Source organism: Vigna radiata, chromosome 6 (genome assembly GCF_000741045.1).
Source record: "Vigna radiata var. radiata cultivar VC1973A chromosome 6, Vradiata_ver6, whole genome shotgun sequence".
Lineage (NCBI taxonomy): Eukaryota > Viridiplantae > Streptophyta > Magnoliopsida > Fabales > Fabaceae > Vigna > Vigna radiata.
Genome location: NC_028356.1, coordinates 22,952,172 through 22,969,660, shown reverse-complemented (window position 1 = coordinate 22,969,660; position 17,489 = coordinate 22,952,172). Strand labels below are relative to the sequence as shown.

The window sequence follows — 17,489 nt, the reverse complement described above, 5'->3', positions numbered from 1 at the left end:
TCTCTTCCTTACTCTGATTATTTATTTTAATTATCCGCTTAGTAAGTAAAAGTGAGAAAAATAATTTAAAGGCACGATAAAGAAATATAACCAATTCACCCCCCTCTTGGTTTGTTATTCCACGCTAACAATTCCGCTACAGCAGTTCTGACAACAGCGACGAAAGTTTCTTCTCTATATTCTAACTTTGTGGCATAAGGAGGAAGCTTCATTCTCCTCCTCCCTTTTTGTCTTTGATTGGGTTCCTTAGGGTTTTGTTTGGTTATCTGATTTTTGGTGATTTGGGATATAATGTTTCGTTGCGCTTTGATTTGAGAAATAATTGGTTCCTCTAAATTCAGAATTGGGTTGGGGTTCTTCTACCTTGTAGATCGGTGGAGAGAATTAGGGTTTTGATTATCTGTTCTTGTGTTCTTATTTGTGGAGTTTGCAGATCACAATCATGGGTGGTGCTTTCTTGTGTTTTGTATGTGAATTTTGACTACGCATTTGGGTTTCTTTTGATTACGCATTTGGGTTTCTCTACTAAACCAGGATCAAACCTTCACTCCACACCTCAAAAACCTTGTTTTAGAACCCACTAAACTCAGAATTGATGAAAATAATACGTTCACAGTTGAAAAATCAAAACCCTAATATAAGAAAATCACTTCCAAAAATAAAAAATCTACCTACTATGTCTTAAAGTGTCCACGTCAGCCAATAAATGATATTTAATTCACTGATTGCACATCTAGATATTTGGTCGTTAAGGATTTAAACGACGTTTGTAAAAATAACTAAATTGAACACAAATTACGATGTTTATGACTACATTGAACATTTAAAAAGAAAAAATTCATTTCAAACAAAACGGACAAAAATTGGGACCAATATTAAGCCTTTTAAAAATATATACGAAAAATAATATTCATTATATATGGTTATATTATACATTATGTCTATAAAATATTTTAATAATATTTGGTTAAAAAAATTAAAAACAAAAAAGTAACTCTTTTTTAAATTCGAAAACCGAGAAAATTAGTTTAAACTGAACACAAAAAATTATTCCAAATTAAAATATTAAAACCATAAAAAGAAACATGTTTGCCCTCTTTTTTCGTTTTTACTTCATGATTTCTAATTGTCATTGATACCCTTGCATTATTTCTTCTGTCACAAAGTCCTTCTAATATTCCTTCAACTAAATACCAAAACTTGGTATATTATTATTTAATACTTTGTCTAAATGTGAATAGAACAACCATCATAGGTACAAATCTCTGAAGAAGATGTTATTCACATTACTGAAATCATTAATACATTTCAAAATGTTGGTGTTGCAAAATTCAGCACAACATAAAAATCCTTCATAATCTATGAAAAGTAAGAGAATCTAAAGACAAAAGAGATCAAAGTAGTGGGGTGCAGACAAAGACCGAAACAACTGAAATGATGTCAGTACTCATAACCAAGAACTTTGAGAAAATTCTAAAAAGGATACGCAGGTATCCTTATCAAGAACAAAAACTAAGTACACAAGATTTGATGAAAGAAAATGAAAGGAAAAGGAATATGTTACAAATGTAAGAGACCTTTAGATACACCAAAGTCTGATTATCTCACCATCTCAAGCTACAAATAGATTAAATCCATAAAAGTCAAAGAAATAAATGACTTATTTGAAAATATTGATTCTAATGATAACTCTAATCGATGAAAACAATGCTAAGATTTGTCTAGTCATAACAATTCAAGAACAAGATTGAAAGATATGCGAGAAAGAAATTAAAAATATTGTTCCAAATAAGATATAATTCTTCCATTTCTAACTATTGAAAGAATACTTAACATAAACATATGTCAAGTAACTACACATAATTTTAAATATATATTTAAACATTACCATAGAAAAATAGTTAGTAACAAAATATTGAATATACATATATATATACAATCATTATTTGACAAAATTCGGAAAATTCTAAAAATAATTAATTATAAGATCATCTAAAATATAATAGTATTAGTATTATTATATTTTAATGATATTATTTTGTTTAATAGTAAAATACAGTCTTAAATTTAAGATCTTTTCTATAAGAAACCTGCGATGCATTTTTTATTTTATAAAATCTAACTTAAACATAAGAATCTCATTATAACTCGGATTTTCTTAAATAAGATTTAAAATATCATATTCTAATTTGTACTGCAAAAAAATAATATTATGATATGAAAAATAATACATCCAGTCTCTTTAAAGAATATATTTAAAAGAAATTAATGAGAAAGTCAATAGCTCGTGTGATAGTGATTGTTATTGTGAATAAATGGTTTTCTCCACGAGATTTGGACTTTTGAAGAGTGAATAGAAAACGTATTTCATATCACACCCACTCACCAATTTCATACCAGACCAACTATTTTGATTTTTCTTCCTATTGTTAGGTGGTTTACATTAAAGTTTATTTTTAATAATTGATGCTGAAATTTCATACTTTTCGTATAAGAATTTGTTACATGATAACATAAAATATTAATATTCGCATAGATTTTAATGAATAATTGATAAATATAATTTATTTTGTTTACTGCTCAGAACTATATTATATGCATACGATAGAATAATTAAAATAACCTCACAAATTAAAATTAGGAATATACTCACGAGGTGCGATTTGAATATAAACAAGTGCGTTCTTTTAATAAAATCTGAATTTAATTTTTTAATATTTTAGTTTGAGTTTATGAATATATTTTAAAGTTATATAATTGAATTCGAACTAAATTATTTTTTTATAATGTATAATAATTTCAATAGAAAATATTATAGTATTATTATTTTTTATAGGTTTAATACCTATTTTGGTCCCTCTTTTTGGGGGGTTTGTTCAAAGTGGTCCTCCCTTCTTTAAAAAGTTCAATAAGGTCCTACTTTTTGCAAAAACTGTGCAAGTTAGTCCTTTTTGCAAAAATTGTGTTAAAACGGGACCACAATAAACATTTTTAAACCAATACGAGGACCACAATGAACATTTTTAAACCAAAACGGGACCACAATAAACATTTTTAAACCAATACGAGGACCACAATGAACATTTTTAAACCAATATGAGGACTAAAACGAATTTTATTTGTACAAGTCATCAAATATTTGCTAGCTGACAGCTCTGCTGTTAGCAGAATTAACGCCGTTAGCAAAAAGGACTAACTTGGACAGTTTTTGCAAAAAGTAGGACCTTATTGAACTTTTTAAAAAAGGGAGGACCACTTTGAACAAACCCCCCAAAAAGAGGGACCAAAATAGGTATTAAACCTTTTTTATAATATAGAAGTATTATTATGATAAACGTTTTTAAAAGAATAGAGAATTTAAAAAAAAATATTACTTTTAGGAAGAAATACAGTTGAATAGTTTGAGAAATAAAAAATTTATAATAAATTTCATTTGAAGTTAATATTCATATAATTATTTAAAACATTTATAAACATATTTATACAATAAAAAATTAAATATTTCATTTGTAATAAATGTAAAATAATAATTAAATGATGGAGATAATTAAATAATGATTGTATTGATACGTAAGATTAGTTATATTTTTTTATCTTAACATGATAACATAAAATATTATGGTCTGAAATTATATTATATTGATATTTTTGTCATATTCTTAATTTTTTAAAATATAGAAATGTAGTTATGCTTTAAGAAGCATTTATTTGGAAATCTGGAATATCCATATTTTTCAAGATTTGCAAAATCTGTTTATATTTATTTGTGTTTTTCAACATTGTTACATTTACCAACGTTAAAGGCTGAAATATATATATATATATATATATATATATATATATATATATATATATATATATATTATATTTTTTAATCATAAAAAGTTTCTTAATAATTTTAGTTATCTATAAATTTTCAATCAACAACTTTTAGAAAGATTTAATAATGTTTTATTAATACAGACTACCAACTCATTCATTACAAATTATGTTTGTTACTTCAATTCTTATTATGATTTCTTTACACTTATATATTTTAATACATAATATACAGTTATTTAAATTTAATATAAACTTAATTAAAATATAGACTTTAGAAATATTAGGAGTTTTATAATTATTTATAAAATATGAGTAGTTATATAATAAATTCTATATTTATTAAACGTTTGATAATACAGAATTAATGGGAATCTCATTTGAAATTTCATGAAGAATTCTTTCTTTCCAAATATAGATTGAATGCAGACTTAAATGGTTAAACGAATGTATAATGTAATAACTCTCTTCAATTTTTTTATTATTTGATATTTTTTATTTTCTTTAAAATTTAAAATGTTCTTATACATAATATTGTAACTATAATTAACCATGCTACCATATAATGTAAAATAAAATCGATGCAATTAATAACAGTATTACATAAGGACAAGAAAAAATATATTAATTTATCTTCACAAAAAGAGCTAAATCAATTGTTTAATTATCCTAATTATGTTAATCCACAAAAAAATTATAGTTTACAAGCCCTTAAGAAAAACAAGAAAGCACACAATATAATCTAAAATCTTATAACTTATAATATACAACATCACTTGTGAAAAATTTGAGACAATATTACTTGAAAATATACTCCAAATTGAATTAAGAAAGAAAGAATGATGATTAAGATTATCAATCTTAATATAATAATTTTAGATGAATAACTCTACAAAAGATGTTTTCAATAATATAAAACTTTTATTCAAATGTTTTTCAAAACTACAAGTATTCTTGTTAATTAAATTTGAATTGTTCCATATTTAAGAAAAAAAAATTATAACTTTACATGGAAGATAGTTTTAACGAAATAAAAGTTAGTATGTTACAACAAAGCCAAATGAAATTTCAAACTAAAGGAGATTTTCATACACTAAATTGCTTAATGTAAAAAGGATAATGATACTTAGACAACATTTGAACAACATCTTACGTGTCATTCTCTATTGGTCCAAAATTACTCCACAATCAATAATAATAATCATAAACATTCATGGACCAATAACAGAATAACGCCTAAAATGATGTTGAGATATTGTCAAAAGATGTTGTCTAAATATCATTATCCATGTAAAAATATTAATAATTGAAAAATTTAATATTTCTTTATTTGTGGACTGTAAAAATGGTTAAAAAAACTTAAAATTAAAGACAAATTAAAGAATTTGTTTTTGCATCAAACTCTAAATTTTGTTAAGAATTTATTATAAGGAGTGTAGGAATATTTTGACGAGGTAATATAAAATATAGTCAATTCAGTGTTGCTAAATTCCTTTCCTCGATCATCAATTTCTTAAATTCCGTAACAACCTATCTCAACGGCAACAATTAAATATTAATTATATATTATTTTATTTACCAGTCTCGTTTATCTCTCTCCTCCTCCTAAATTCCAAATAAGGTAAAATTCCATTTCCTTCATTCATCTTCTACAGCAGAAACAATCCCCTTTGTTTCTTCTCCCTTGCCCAAATCGAAATTTGCAAAGCACTTTCATCGTCTTCTTCCTCTTCCGTTAAAATTCCAATTCCACACACTCACGCGTGACACGTCACCGACCTTCACTCTGCTGCTTCCAGCTACTTATGCCTCCTCTCCCACTCCCATACTCGTTTTTTCCCGCTAACCTCACCCGCGTCGCCGTCACCGCCCAGCCAGAGAGAGACCCCTACCGCGATCGCTCGCTCTCACACCGTCCATGCGCCCCCGCGCGCGTTCCCTCGCATTCGCTGGATAAATGCGTGTCACTATCGATCTAGGGTTTCGGAGCCTGGTCCTCGTCGCCGTGGTCTGCCTCGTCTTGCCGGCGATCAGCTTCGTTCTCCGTCGCAGGTTGCGGCGCGCGGAGGCCAGGGCGGAGGAGATCAAGCGGCTGCTTGTTCTCGCCGAGGAGGAGACCGTTAGGGCCGAGACCGAGGCTTCGTATTACCGGTACGGGGTCGTTTCGGCCCCGAAGAACAAAGTATGCGCCGTGTGTTTCTCTCCCACCACTACACGTTGCGCTAGGTGCAAAGCGGTTCACTACTGGTACGCTCTCGATTTTAATTTCTTCTATACGGTTAATTACACTTATTTATTTTTTAATTTTTCTCTTTGATGGCCATTTTTGCTGTACTGAGTTGGTTAACTTTTCTCTTTCTGTAGGTGTATATGTAGCTAATTAGCCGTTAGGATTATGAGGGTATAAACTCAAATTTAGGTGCTCATATTCTGAAAATTGGAAATAGAAGAAAAAAACTGAACTCGTGTCTCTTTTTGCTTTTAAATACTTTTGTTACTGCTGTGCTTTGTGTTGAATATGGATAATTATTTTTTGAATTATATTTTTTTACTGTAATTCGTTACCTGCACGGGGTTTGCTATTGATTTCGTGGTCCTTTAGGGTTGTTTTTGTGGAGTGGGTTCCGTGTTGGGTGTATGGCCTATGATATGCTTAGTTTGCTTGTAAGCCGCAAAGGAAAGACATGTAAATTCTGTTGCTTCGTACTTGAACATGTTAAACGATCACGAGATCAGTTGTTTGTAGCTTTCTACAAAATGAAGGTTTGTTGTCTGTGAAAATATAGAATCGTGTGTAAGTTTGGGTATGAACATAAAACCGAACTTGAACACTCTTTCCTTGTGGAAAATAAATTGCGTGTTTGGTGTCCAACCTGAAATATACATATTCCATGTCTCATCGTCATATAAAGGAGCAGCTACTCTCTTTTAGAATTAAAAGGAAAATTGCAAGTCTATAGTAGATCTGAACCAAACATGTGTTATATTAAGTGTTTTTCTGAAGTTTAGGGAATGAAATTTTATAGCCGGAAGTTATGCATTCACGTTTTAAAGACCTTCTTTAGGTTCTTGGATTTTTGTGTTCTTGCACAGTTTTTTGAATGATTTAACTGACATGACAGAGTCCAATCAACGTTACAAAGTTTTCTGATTCGTTGTTTTCTCTGCATATTTCTGTCTTCTTACTTTTTAAGAAAATTATTCGGTCAATATTGCTGACTTTTTTTTTTCATGTGTTTTAGTTCTGGAAAGTGCCAAATTGTTCATTGGCGTCAAGGTCACAAAGAAGAATGCCATCCTGCCATCGCAACTTGCCAGTCTGATGACTTGGTTAGTGATCTTGGAAAGAACGTGGCAGATCCTGATGCTCGCAGAATCCATGAACAGAGGTCTCAGACTGAAAGCACAAAGTATGCAACAGCATTTGAGAATCCCTTGTTGTCTGAAAAGAGCCGTTCTAATATTTCACGAGCAAATGGTGATAGTGCAAGAGATGACTCTCTTCAAGAGGGAAATGTTACAGGCTCTAATTCTGAATTATCCAGTAATTCATTTTCTGGATTCTCAGCATCCACCGGTGCCAGTGAATCATCTGATGATTCTTCTGTCTGTGAGAGTGTCATCTCAAATGAACACGATAGATCTGAGGGACATATTTTTGTGAATCACGCCCATGACACTTCTGATACCACTTCAAGTCATAGCAACATTGATGAATCCATTCCATTATCACCTAAGTTTGTTAGCTTGGTCGATTCAGTAGATGATTATCCAGAAATGCATAAATTATATCAAGTTACACCTGGTTCGGGAAAAGAAGAGAGTAAGCTCACATCATCAGATAGCAGTTCTGGTTTGCGTATGCGGAAAAGATCAACAATTGAGCCTTCCACAGTGTCTTCTGGATTCAGGAATGAAACACTTGATTCAACAAGGTTAAAAGATGACTCTAATAGTGACCATCGTCCATCCCAGGGTGATTCTTCTCCAAAGTCAGTTGAGAACAATATGCTGGGATCATCATCTTCAGAGAAAAATATAGCTGATTCTTCAGGTTGTGCCGATGCTGTGAGCGTCCATAATTTGCAAACAGTTGGTTCTAGGGTATCAAATCATGTTATCAACCCTAGTAGCACCTTGGAGTTAGCTGAAAGTATACGTCAGTCATTTGCTGATACGAAATGTGGGAATAAAGGCATCCAGTCTGGAACTGTTACTTCATCTAGGGTTGTTGGCTCTCCAAAGTCTAAGAATGACCTAGAAACATCTGTCCTGAAAGCTTCTGATCAGTTTAGAGGATCAAAATCATCTAAACCTTTCCCATTAGCAGTTGGGAGTAATATCACTGGAAAATATAGTGACAAGGTTACTACTGAAGAAGTCTTTTTGCTTTCTTCTGTTCCAATAGGAGCTAGTATCTGACATTCTCCTCTAATTTGTTGCAGGGTCATTTTCCATATGATTTGTTTGTCAAGCTTTTTAACTTGAACAGAGTGCAGTTGCAACCATTTGGTCTCGTAAACTGTGGAAACAGGTAATTGAAATTATTTGTGTGCACTATTTATGACATTTTTATTAAATAATTTAATAGTGTGGGTGTGATATGCTGTTCTTTTCTATGTTGGTAATTGATTGATCTAAATTGTTAGTTTCTCATATTTTCTTATAGAATTTTATAGAATCGACCAGTTAGCACCTGTAGAAGTGGATTTACTTATTTTTCCTAAATATACTGTCATTTTGCAGCTGTTATGCTAATGCTGTACTCCAGTGCTTGGCTTTTACACCACCCCTGACTGCTTATTTACTTCAAGGACTTCATTCTAAATCATGTATGTGTGCAATCATAGTTTCATATTGGAATCATCATGCACTTGAATACTGTGTTAATGTTCCTGGGGTTAATATTTAATTTAATTTCAGGTGCAAATAAAAAGTGGTGTTTCACTTGTGAGTTTGAAAGTTTGATTTTGAAGTCAAAAGACACAAAATCTCCCATCTCACCTGTGGGCTTACTCTCTCAACTACAGAATATTGGGAGTCAACTTGGTAATGGAAGGGAAGAAGATGCACATGAGTTTCTAAGGTATTATATTGAATCTGTGTAATTTGATATTTTATAATTCTTGTAATACATTTCACTTCAATTTAATAAGTCCCGTAACGTTTAACAAGGCTTGCTGTTGAGACAATGCAATCTGTCTGCCTTATGGATTCTGGGGATAAAACATCAGACTCATTAAAAGAGGAAACCAATTTAATGGGCCTAACTTTTGGAGGATATCTTCAATCAAAGGTAAACCTTTTTTCTATCTGAAAAAATTGCAATTATCTGTAGATGTTTTTATAACTTCCCTAATTATAGGTATAGTACAGTGTTGGGTTGTTTTTTAAATACTTAGAGCTATTATTCTTGCCATCATTTGCTGATGGAAGAAGATGCGCAATGATGTAAAGCTGATAATCTATTGGCAGATAAAATGCATGAAGTGTGGAGGGAAATCTGAGCGTCAAGAAAGGATGATGGATCTGACTGTTGAGATAGATGGGGAGATAGCAACCCTGGAGGATGCCCTTCGACAGTTTACAACTGCTGAGACTCTGGATGGGGAAAACAAGTACAACTGTGTCAGGTTGGTTTCAAATATTATCATTGCTTGCTGTTGTTTTCAATATTATATAACTCAACAGGCCCAAAGAATATGTTGGTGGTGGATACCATATTGAAGTTAGGTGATATTTGCCTCTTAGTTTATTATTTTCATTCAAGAAAAATTGAGGTAGTGGAATGCTTACAATATTATATAAACTAAACAAGCTCAAAGAGTATGTTAGTGCATACCGTTTTGGAGTTAGGTGATATTTGCCTCTCCTTTAGCTTTTGTGGAAATTGAAGTTTTTTGTTTTGTTTGTACTGTAACACCTTAATTTTTGGGATGTCACGGTTACGAGCAAAAAAATTAAAACTTTAAAACATATTATCATTGTGGAAATCCAAATTTAATAAGTCTTTACAATTAACCAAAACTAAACTATAATTCCAATTGATTACAAAATAAAATTGCCAATAAAGTATTTTATTTAAAATAAACCTGTAAATTTTCCAATTCTCTCAATTTGCTCGTCGTGTAATACCGTATCCGAATTATCTGCATGATCATCTGTTTCCGTATAACGATCATTGCATTGGAAACCACAACCACAAACATAGGAGTGGAAACCACAACCACAAGCATAGGAGTGAGCTAAATGAGGATCAATCATAAACATAATAATATAACTAACAAGTGCTAAACATTTATCACAATAATAACACATCAACAACACACTAAAAACTTAAATACGGTCACGCATCATCATCACAACTTAGTGGTCTATTTCCCCTACACTACCACACCACCTAATCATCATAACCAATTCATTACGAGTCACACAACACCCACTTCTTGTATCACACGAAACCTCTTTCCCGCATCACACGGCCAAAACAGTCATCAGTACCCAAACCATCCTCTTCCTGCATCGCATGGTTGAAAAGACTTTTCCCGCATCGCACAGCTGAAATAGTTATGCATACTCAAATCATATTGTCCAACAACCTTACTCACATTAATTCTCCCATGACACATGAACCCATGCCCTCTCCACAATGAGTGAAACTGTACTTCAAAACCTCCATCATTTAAAGCTAAACGTATATTATACAAGCACATCCAAGGATCAAAACAGTGATAACGACACCACAACGTTCATGAATCATTCAAAAATAATACCAAAAACAAGAGGAAAAAATGGAAATCAGCACAACACCTCTATTCATGAACTACAACCCAAGTTAACTCACATGTTAATATGTACACGACCGCCAACATTCAAATGAATTAAACAGTGATCATACAAAACCAAAACAACAACCAAGAAAGCTTCACAACGTCACTGATGGTCCTCTCCCTTTCGATGCCTGGTTCTCGGCTCTATTTTCTCCTAGAAAATGTCTTTTCTCACCCTTAACCTTCTAATTTTAGTTTTTTCATTTTAGGGTAACAAAATGCAGACTCCCTTTTACTCTTCCCCTTTTTTATCTTCTTTTATTCTATCTAATAAAATCTCTCAAATTATCTCTAAAACCACTAAGATATCCTCTTTTATTCTCTCTTAACTACTTTTTAAAATATCATCAACCACCTAATCTTTTTTCTTTAAATTCACGTAATCTTTTAAAATATTAATGATTTTCTCTAATAATAATATCTCTTTTAATCTTTAAACCCAACAATATTATATCTCCAATTTCCATTTAACTAATTTTTAAAATAATAACTAAATCTTCTAAAAGATTTACATAATATCATTTTATTAAATATCTAGATTATTTAATTTGCATGTTTTTCCTTTCTACACCCCCTTAATTAATTTCCACATCAATTAAATAAAGGTAAAAGACCTTTTTGCCCTAGGCAAAAATATAAAAATAAAGAAATAACATAACAATTATGTTATAACAAAAATATACACTCAAAAACACTAATTTCCAAACAAAAACCTAAAGTCTCAAAGTAATTTATTTTTAAAACCTCTATTTTCCCGGATCTTACATTTCACAAAAGAATTTTCATCTCCGAAAATTGCACTAAGGAAGCATAAACCGTGCTGAACATCAAATGCTTTGCCAAAAATTACATAAATTTTCATAATACAATAACAATTTTTTTAACATATCAAAAGAACACCATCAATGTATTTTAAATCATAAAAAAAAAAAACAAAAACCATAATCTATTCACATCTATCGATAGCAAGAAAGATTCAACATATATTCTCATCATGCAAACAAACTATAAAGATTCAAACTAAAAACTAAATCAATTCTAAAATAATTTACACATAAATTACCAAACCATATACAAATAGAAACATTAGACAACTTCCCAGAGACCTAAGACCAATCCACATATTCATGCACATACCAATGCAATTCACACAATCATTCACATTCACATATATTAAAGTCACACAACAAAAGCTAGACGAGTTCACTCTTCAAAAGCCCCAAAAGATTTTCGAAAACCTGGTTCTCATACCAAATGTAACACCCCAAATTTTGGGATGTCACGGTTATGAGCAAAAATTTAAAAATAAAGAAATAACATATTATAAAAATTAGGTTGTAGCATTGTAATTATTATTATTAAAGTAACTGTATCATATGCATGTGTAGCCTCGTTCCTCTAAGTCAAGCTCTTTAGGCTGAGCTCTTCCATGATGCCGAGCTCACCGATCTAGGCTGAACTCACTGATCGAGCTTTCCTAGGCTAAGTTCCTCTAAGCCAAGCTTTCTAGGTTTAGCTCCCTTCTAGCGACCTCCTCAGGCCGAGCTCCTCCAAGCTGAGTTCCCCTTGGTTGAGCTCCTTGAGGTCGAGCTCCTTCAAGCCAAGCTCCCCTAGGCTGAGCTCACCTAGGCCAAATTCCTCCAAGCCCAATTATTCAGGTCGAGCTCCTCTAGCCAAGCTCTCGAGGCCGAGATCTCTAGGTAGAGCTCTCCAGGCTGACCTCTTACAAGCCAGCTCTCCATCAAGGCTTAGCTCTCCCTCAAGGTCGAGCTGCCGAGCTATCTCTCAAGGTCAAACTCTTTGTCAAGGCCGAGCTCTCCGTCAAGACCAAGCTCTCCCTCCAGGCTGAACTCCTTGAGGTTTGGTAAAGTACTCAAACCTCACATGACTGCAGATTTATGCTCACAGAATGAAACAACTTTGCGTTTTCAATCTACCTGTTTAATCAAGTGAGAATCTTGTTTTATTTTATGGTCACCACCATGTTCAGGATTCAATTCCCGAAAGAGCATTGCTTTCTTTTTTAGGTTTAAACCTCTTTTTGGTCCCTAAGTTATGAGCGGATGTTCAGTTTAGTCCCCGCTTTTAAAAATGTAAACCTTTGATTCCTAAGTTATAAAAAATGTATCAAATGAGTCCTTTTTTGATGTTCATGGTCAAAGTACAAAGAGCAATCTAAAGTGCTGTTATTATTAAGAAACAAATCAGAGCAATCTAAAGATGTAGCAGTTGTTAAGAAACAACCAAAAACAGTATTTCAAGTTACAAAAGGACTCATTTGATACATTTTTTATAACTTAGGGACCAAAACCTCTTTTTTATCTTCTTTTTCCTCCGGTGTTCTGTTGGCCAAAAATTTTGTCACGCTGTTTATGTTGTTTTTCTAAAACTTCATGTGTTAAGTGAGGTCATCTTTGTCACACTGTTTGTACATTATTGTTTGAGTTTTATTTCTGTTGCTTTCTAAGCTTTTGTAAATTAAAATAGTTTCCTTACTTTTCTATGTTAAACAGGTGCAAGTCTTACGAGAAGGCTAAGAAGAGGATGACAGTTTTGGAGGCACCTAATGTTCTTACAATTGCATTAAAGAGATTTAAGGTATTTTTGTGTTAAATTTAAGGTGAAGGTTTTGCCACCTGTCTTGTATGAAGATTATATTTGCTGTTTTGCAGTCAGGAAAATTTGGGAAGCTCAATAAACCTATCCAGTTTCCTGAAATACTTGACTTGGCACCTTTTATGAGTGGGACTAGTGATTTGGCTATATACAGGCTATATGGGGTAGTTGTTCACCTGGATACTATGAATACTACTTTTTCGGGTCACTATGTTTGCTATGTGAAGAATTTTCAAGGCAGGTGGTTCAAGGTTGATGATAGCGTGGTATGTCAAGTTTCCATTTATTTGAATTTCTGAGAGCATATTTGTATGGTTCTTATATATATTGTGGATTTATGCTTTCCCTTACCCATTGGTTATCATAAGCTGAAATTGCAATCTGTAGTTTGTTATAAGCAATATTTGAATAAAGTTTGAAGTACATAATCTTAGTGGATCTATATGATCTGTTTAAAAGCAACTCATTATCCGTGATTCTATTATTTATATTGAAAACAAATTTGTGTCAACAATACAATTCTATTACTTATATTGAAAACTAATCTTGTACTTGCATTGTGTTTGTAGATTTAAGATACAGAGTCTATTTTTGATCTATTGATATTTCCACTGCAGATGTAGCTTAGAACTCATTTAATCATCAATCATACTTGTCTTGCAGGTGACATCTGTTGAATTGGAAAGCGTCTTGGCAAAAGGAGCATACATGCTTTTCTATGCAAGGTATCCCTTCTGATTGTGGATTTATTTTTTGGTTGATATCTTATTGGTCACTGTCTTAGGTTTCTTTTAATTATATCATTTCATGCTTCCCTGACTCTCTGAACCTCCTGGTAGGTGCTCACCTAGGGCCCCTAGATTAATCAGGAACAGTATAGTATCTTCAGATTTAAAATGGAAAGTCAATGGAAAAACTGCCGTAGTGAAGGGACGACTATCTACTGTTTCTGGTGCTGGAGTTAATTTGACTTCTGTAGATGGTTCACCTTCCTTTGATGTCTATTCAAAGTTTCTCCGCCAGAGAAGGATTTTGGAAGAAGATTCATCAAGTGATAATTCATCCCTTATAAGCAGCAATTCTGACGAAGGTTCTTGCAGTACAGATAGCACGAGTGATTCAACCAGTACGGATGACTTTGCTGATTATATTTTTGGTGATTTGGGACGCGGCTCAGGCAGCATGTTTAGAAATTCAGACTCCAAGATTGCCCCTTCATTGTCGTCTTCTCCCCACTCTAGATATTTTCCCTCTTTTGATATTTGACCCACATGATTCAGTTTTGCTGCATTCAACTGGGTTCCAACCACCTCCCCGAAGTTCAAAGGTGGAGATAGATGGTGTTTTGTACAGGAACATGCTTGGTAGATAGTTAAAGGAATGGTGGAGGTGTTTGCCCTTTTTGATCCTGACATAATGATAGAGCATAGGAATAGGAAGTTAGATAAAAGTGGTAGGACTGGCGTTAGTTTTAGGGAGACTGACTCTGTACAGGGAGCAGGATAGAAATTGTGGTGTATCTTGCTTGTATAAAGTCAAGTTATACAAAGGTTGGGATGCCCTGAACCGTAGCCGTAAATAATAATATATTTGTAGGTTAGGCTGCTCTCATTCTCACCAAGTCCCAAATCATTTAATTGTTTCGACACATAAAGATTACTGTCATATTTTTCTGTTTCTTTTGTAAATCAAAAACATTTGAGATATTCAGTAACAAACAATATACTGCTTCTGTTTCTTTGCCCAAAAGCAAATAGGGCGATACTGTCTCAATATTTTATTTTGAATCTTGAATGTGATTGGAACGTGACTTTATAAAAGAAAAATCCTAATATTGATTATACTTTTAGAACTTGTACTACCAATCAAACAAGCTCTATAATGTGCTTAAAAATCTATTTCGTAATTAAAAATGAATGCTATTTGAAGAGATTAAAAGAATTAGCTTAGTTATAAAACAAAATTACTTTTTGGTTGATTGAACAAGACTAAATACTCAGTTGTACTTAATGAAAACGTAAATGCAGTACGTTCTATAATTTTTTGCGAGTTAACTAATAAGCTCTCTACTTAGTTTTAAAAGCTCTCATGTATGTTATGGAATGTGTTTTTCTTAAAGAATGCTAAGAAAAGTTGGACGGAGGGTCTATTGTACTCCGAATATATTTCATTTTGTAAGATCAGCTTTGATGTTTAAAAAAGTTGAATTAATCTGTAAATTCTTGGTGTTATAGAACTTTTAGATAGGTTATTATAATTCAAAAGTTCTTTAAATTATAATATGTAAGTAGTTGAACAAACATAGGTGAGATTTTTTCATGTGATTTGAAGTCTCTACTGGTCTGAGGTTTTTTCTTGTCTTGGGCTGGGATGCTCCAATGTGATAAGTTTTGTACAGTTTTGGGATGCATTTGAGAGAGAGTTAAGTGGATTTTGAGATAAAATGTTTTTTTTTTTTAAAAAGATTTAAAAGTTAATATTTAGAAATGAAGTTTGTAAAAATTTGAGTGATTTGATTGATGTGATAGATAATTTTTTTAATAGATTATAATACAGGATTATTGTTTTTTTCTTATAGTAGAAATTAATATATTATTACTATTATTATTGTTTATTATTATATTATATTATATAATGTTATTTTATTAATGATGATTACAAACTATTTTCGTTGTAATTAATTTAATTAAATCTGTAAAAGATAATGTAAAAGATAATAATGCGAATAACGATTGAATGGAATTGTGAAGTCTGCATTAGTGATAATCATTAATGTGGGATAGATTATGTTTTGTATGGGTCAAGAATCTTTCAAAATCACGTTGCAACCAAATATCACTTTCAAAACAAAGTAGTTGTTTGTCCATGAAAATGCCTATGCATATGATTAGAGCCGTTAAAATGCGTCATAACTCGCGAGTCAACTCGGCTCATCACGGGTTCGAGTTAGGTTGGGTTTGAAAAAATTGAATTTTTTTTTATGCACGTCAGAGGCTCATTTAAACCAGGCTTATGCGGGTTGAACCCGTGGTGGGCCGGGTTGGCCCGCCAATTCACCTACTTAATTTTAGTTTTTTAATTTGTTATTTTATTTGTGAAACTCTAAAAAATAAAATACTCTTTTCACTCACTATGTATACCAAAAAAGTAACCTCTGCTCTCACAAATCACTCTCACAGAACTTGCTCTCATTTACGGTGCTGCTACTCTCACTTCTTCACTGAAATTCTTCAAGGAGCAGGTCTTTTGTATGTTTTTTGTGTTTGTTTTTGGATGATATTTGGATTATATTATACTTTTTATTATTATTTTGAATTGTCTTTAGTTTAACATCATTTTTTGGGAGTGAAATTTGTTTAAATTTGAATATAGAAAGTTTGTAATTTTTTTATTTTAAAAAAATTGTAATTAAATGGGCTAGTGAGTCAACCTGTTTACCCACCAACCCGTGGTGGGTCGAACCGGGTTCAGATTTTTCTAGCTCGCTAATAAATGAGCCGAGTTGGGTTAGTTCACTAAGTGACCAACCTGTGGTGAGCTGGGCCGGGTCGAGTCGAATTACCCGTTTTGACAGCTCTACATATGATGATTTAATAGGGATATTATTGTAAATGTGCATCATTCATCCTCAAATCCCATAAAGTCAGACAAGATTGGATCATAGGAATATCCTGCTAATCTGCCGTATCAATTGTTAGCAAATTCTTACAAATGAGCAAAAAGTAACTCGCAAGTCATCACACCTAATTACTCTCCATAGGAAATGACCTCAAATGAACACAATGTTAATGTTTTGTTTGGTTGAGTATAAGATGAGTTTGTAGAAGAAAAAAAGAAAGGGAAAGTTAAGAAGATGAGAGCTTAGTTAAGTTGAAATATGTATACAGGAGATTAAAATTGTGTAGGCCCTATGATGGATGTTTTGCTTGAGCATAAGGTGAGAAAGTTGGGAAAAGATGGCAAATTATGAATTACAATGTGTCCTTTTTGTTTTTCTTTTACACCCATGATGAAGTAAGCTCTTTTAAGATCATCAACAAAAGCTAAAATAAGGTACTATTTATTTATTTATTTTGGTTTTCCCATTTTTATGTATTACGAAAATTTCGCATTATTTTTAACTCATATTTTTATACAATCTATAGATTCTAGAAGATACGCTCTTGTATCAGATGATACAATCGTATTTATGAAAGAGTATGATTATTCCAAATTTAAATTCTT

The 17,489-nt window shown here is 32.1% G+C and overlaps 1 protein-coding gene across 1 annotated transcript; it reads left to right on the top strand.

The window, feature by feature from the left end:
* Positions 1-5,436: 5,436 nt before the first annotated feature.
* Positions 5,437-15,003, top strand: LOC106765043 (ubiquitin carboxyl-terminal hydrolase 17). Its single transcript, XM_014649530.2, has 11 exons — positions 5,437-6,066; positions 7,062-8,184; positions 8,265-8,353; positions 8,566-8,651; positions 8,743-8,905; positions 8,995-9,115; positions 9,295-9,452; positions 13,163-13,247; positions 13,322-13,531; positions 13,929-13,990; positions 14,105-15,003. The coding sequence occupies exons 1-11, from the start codon at positions 5,777-5,779 to the stop codon at positions 14,529-14,531; spliced, it is 2,814 nt and encodes a 937-aa protein (XP_014505016.1). The 5' UTR covers positions 5,437-5,776; the 3' UTR covers positions 14,532-15,003.
* Positions 15,004-17,489: the final 2,486 nt, after the last annotated feature.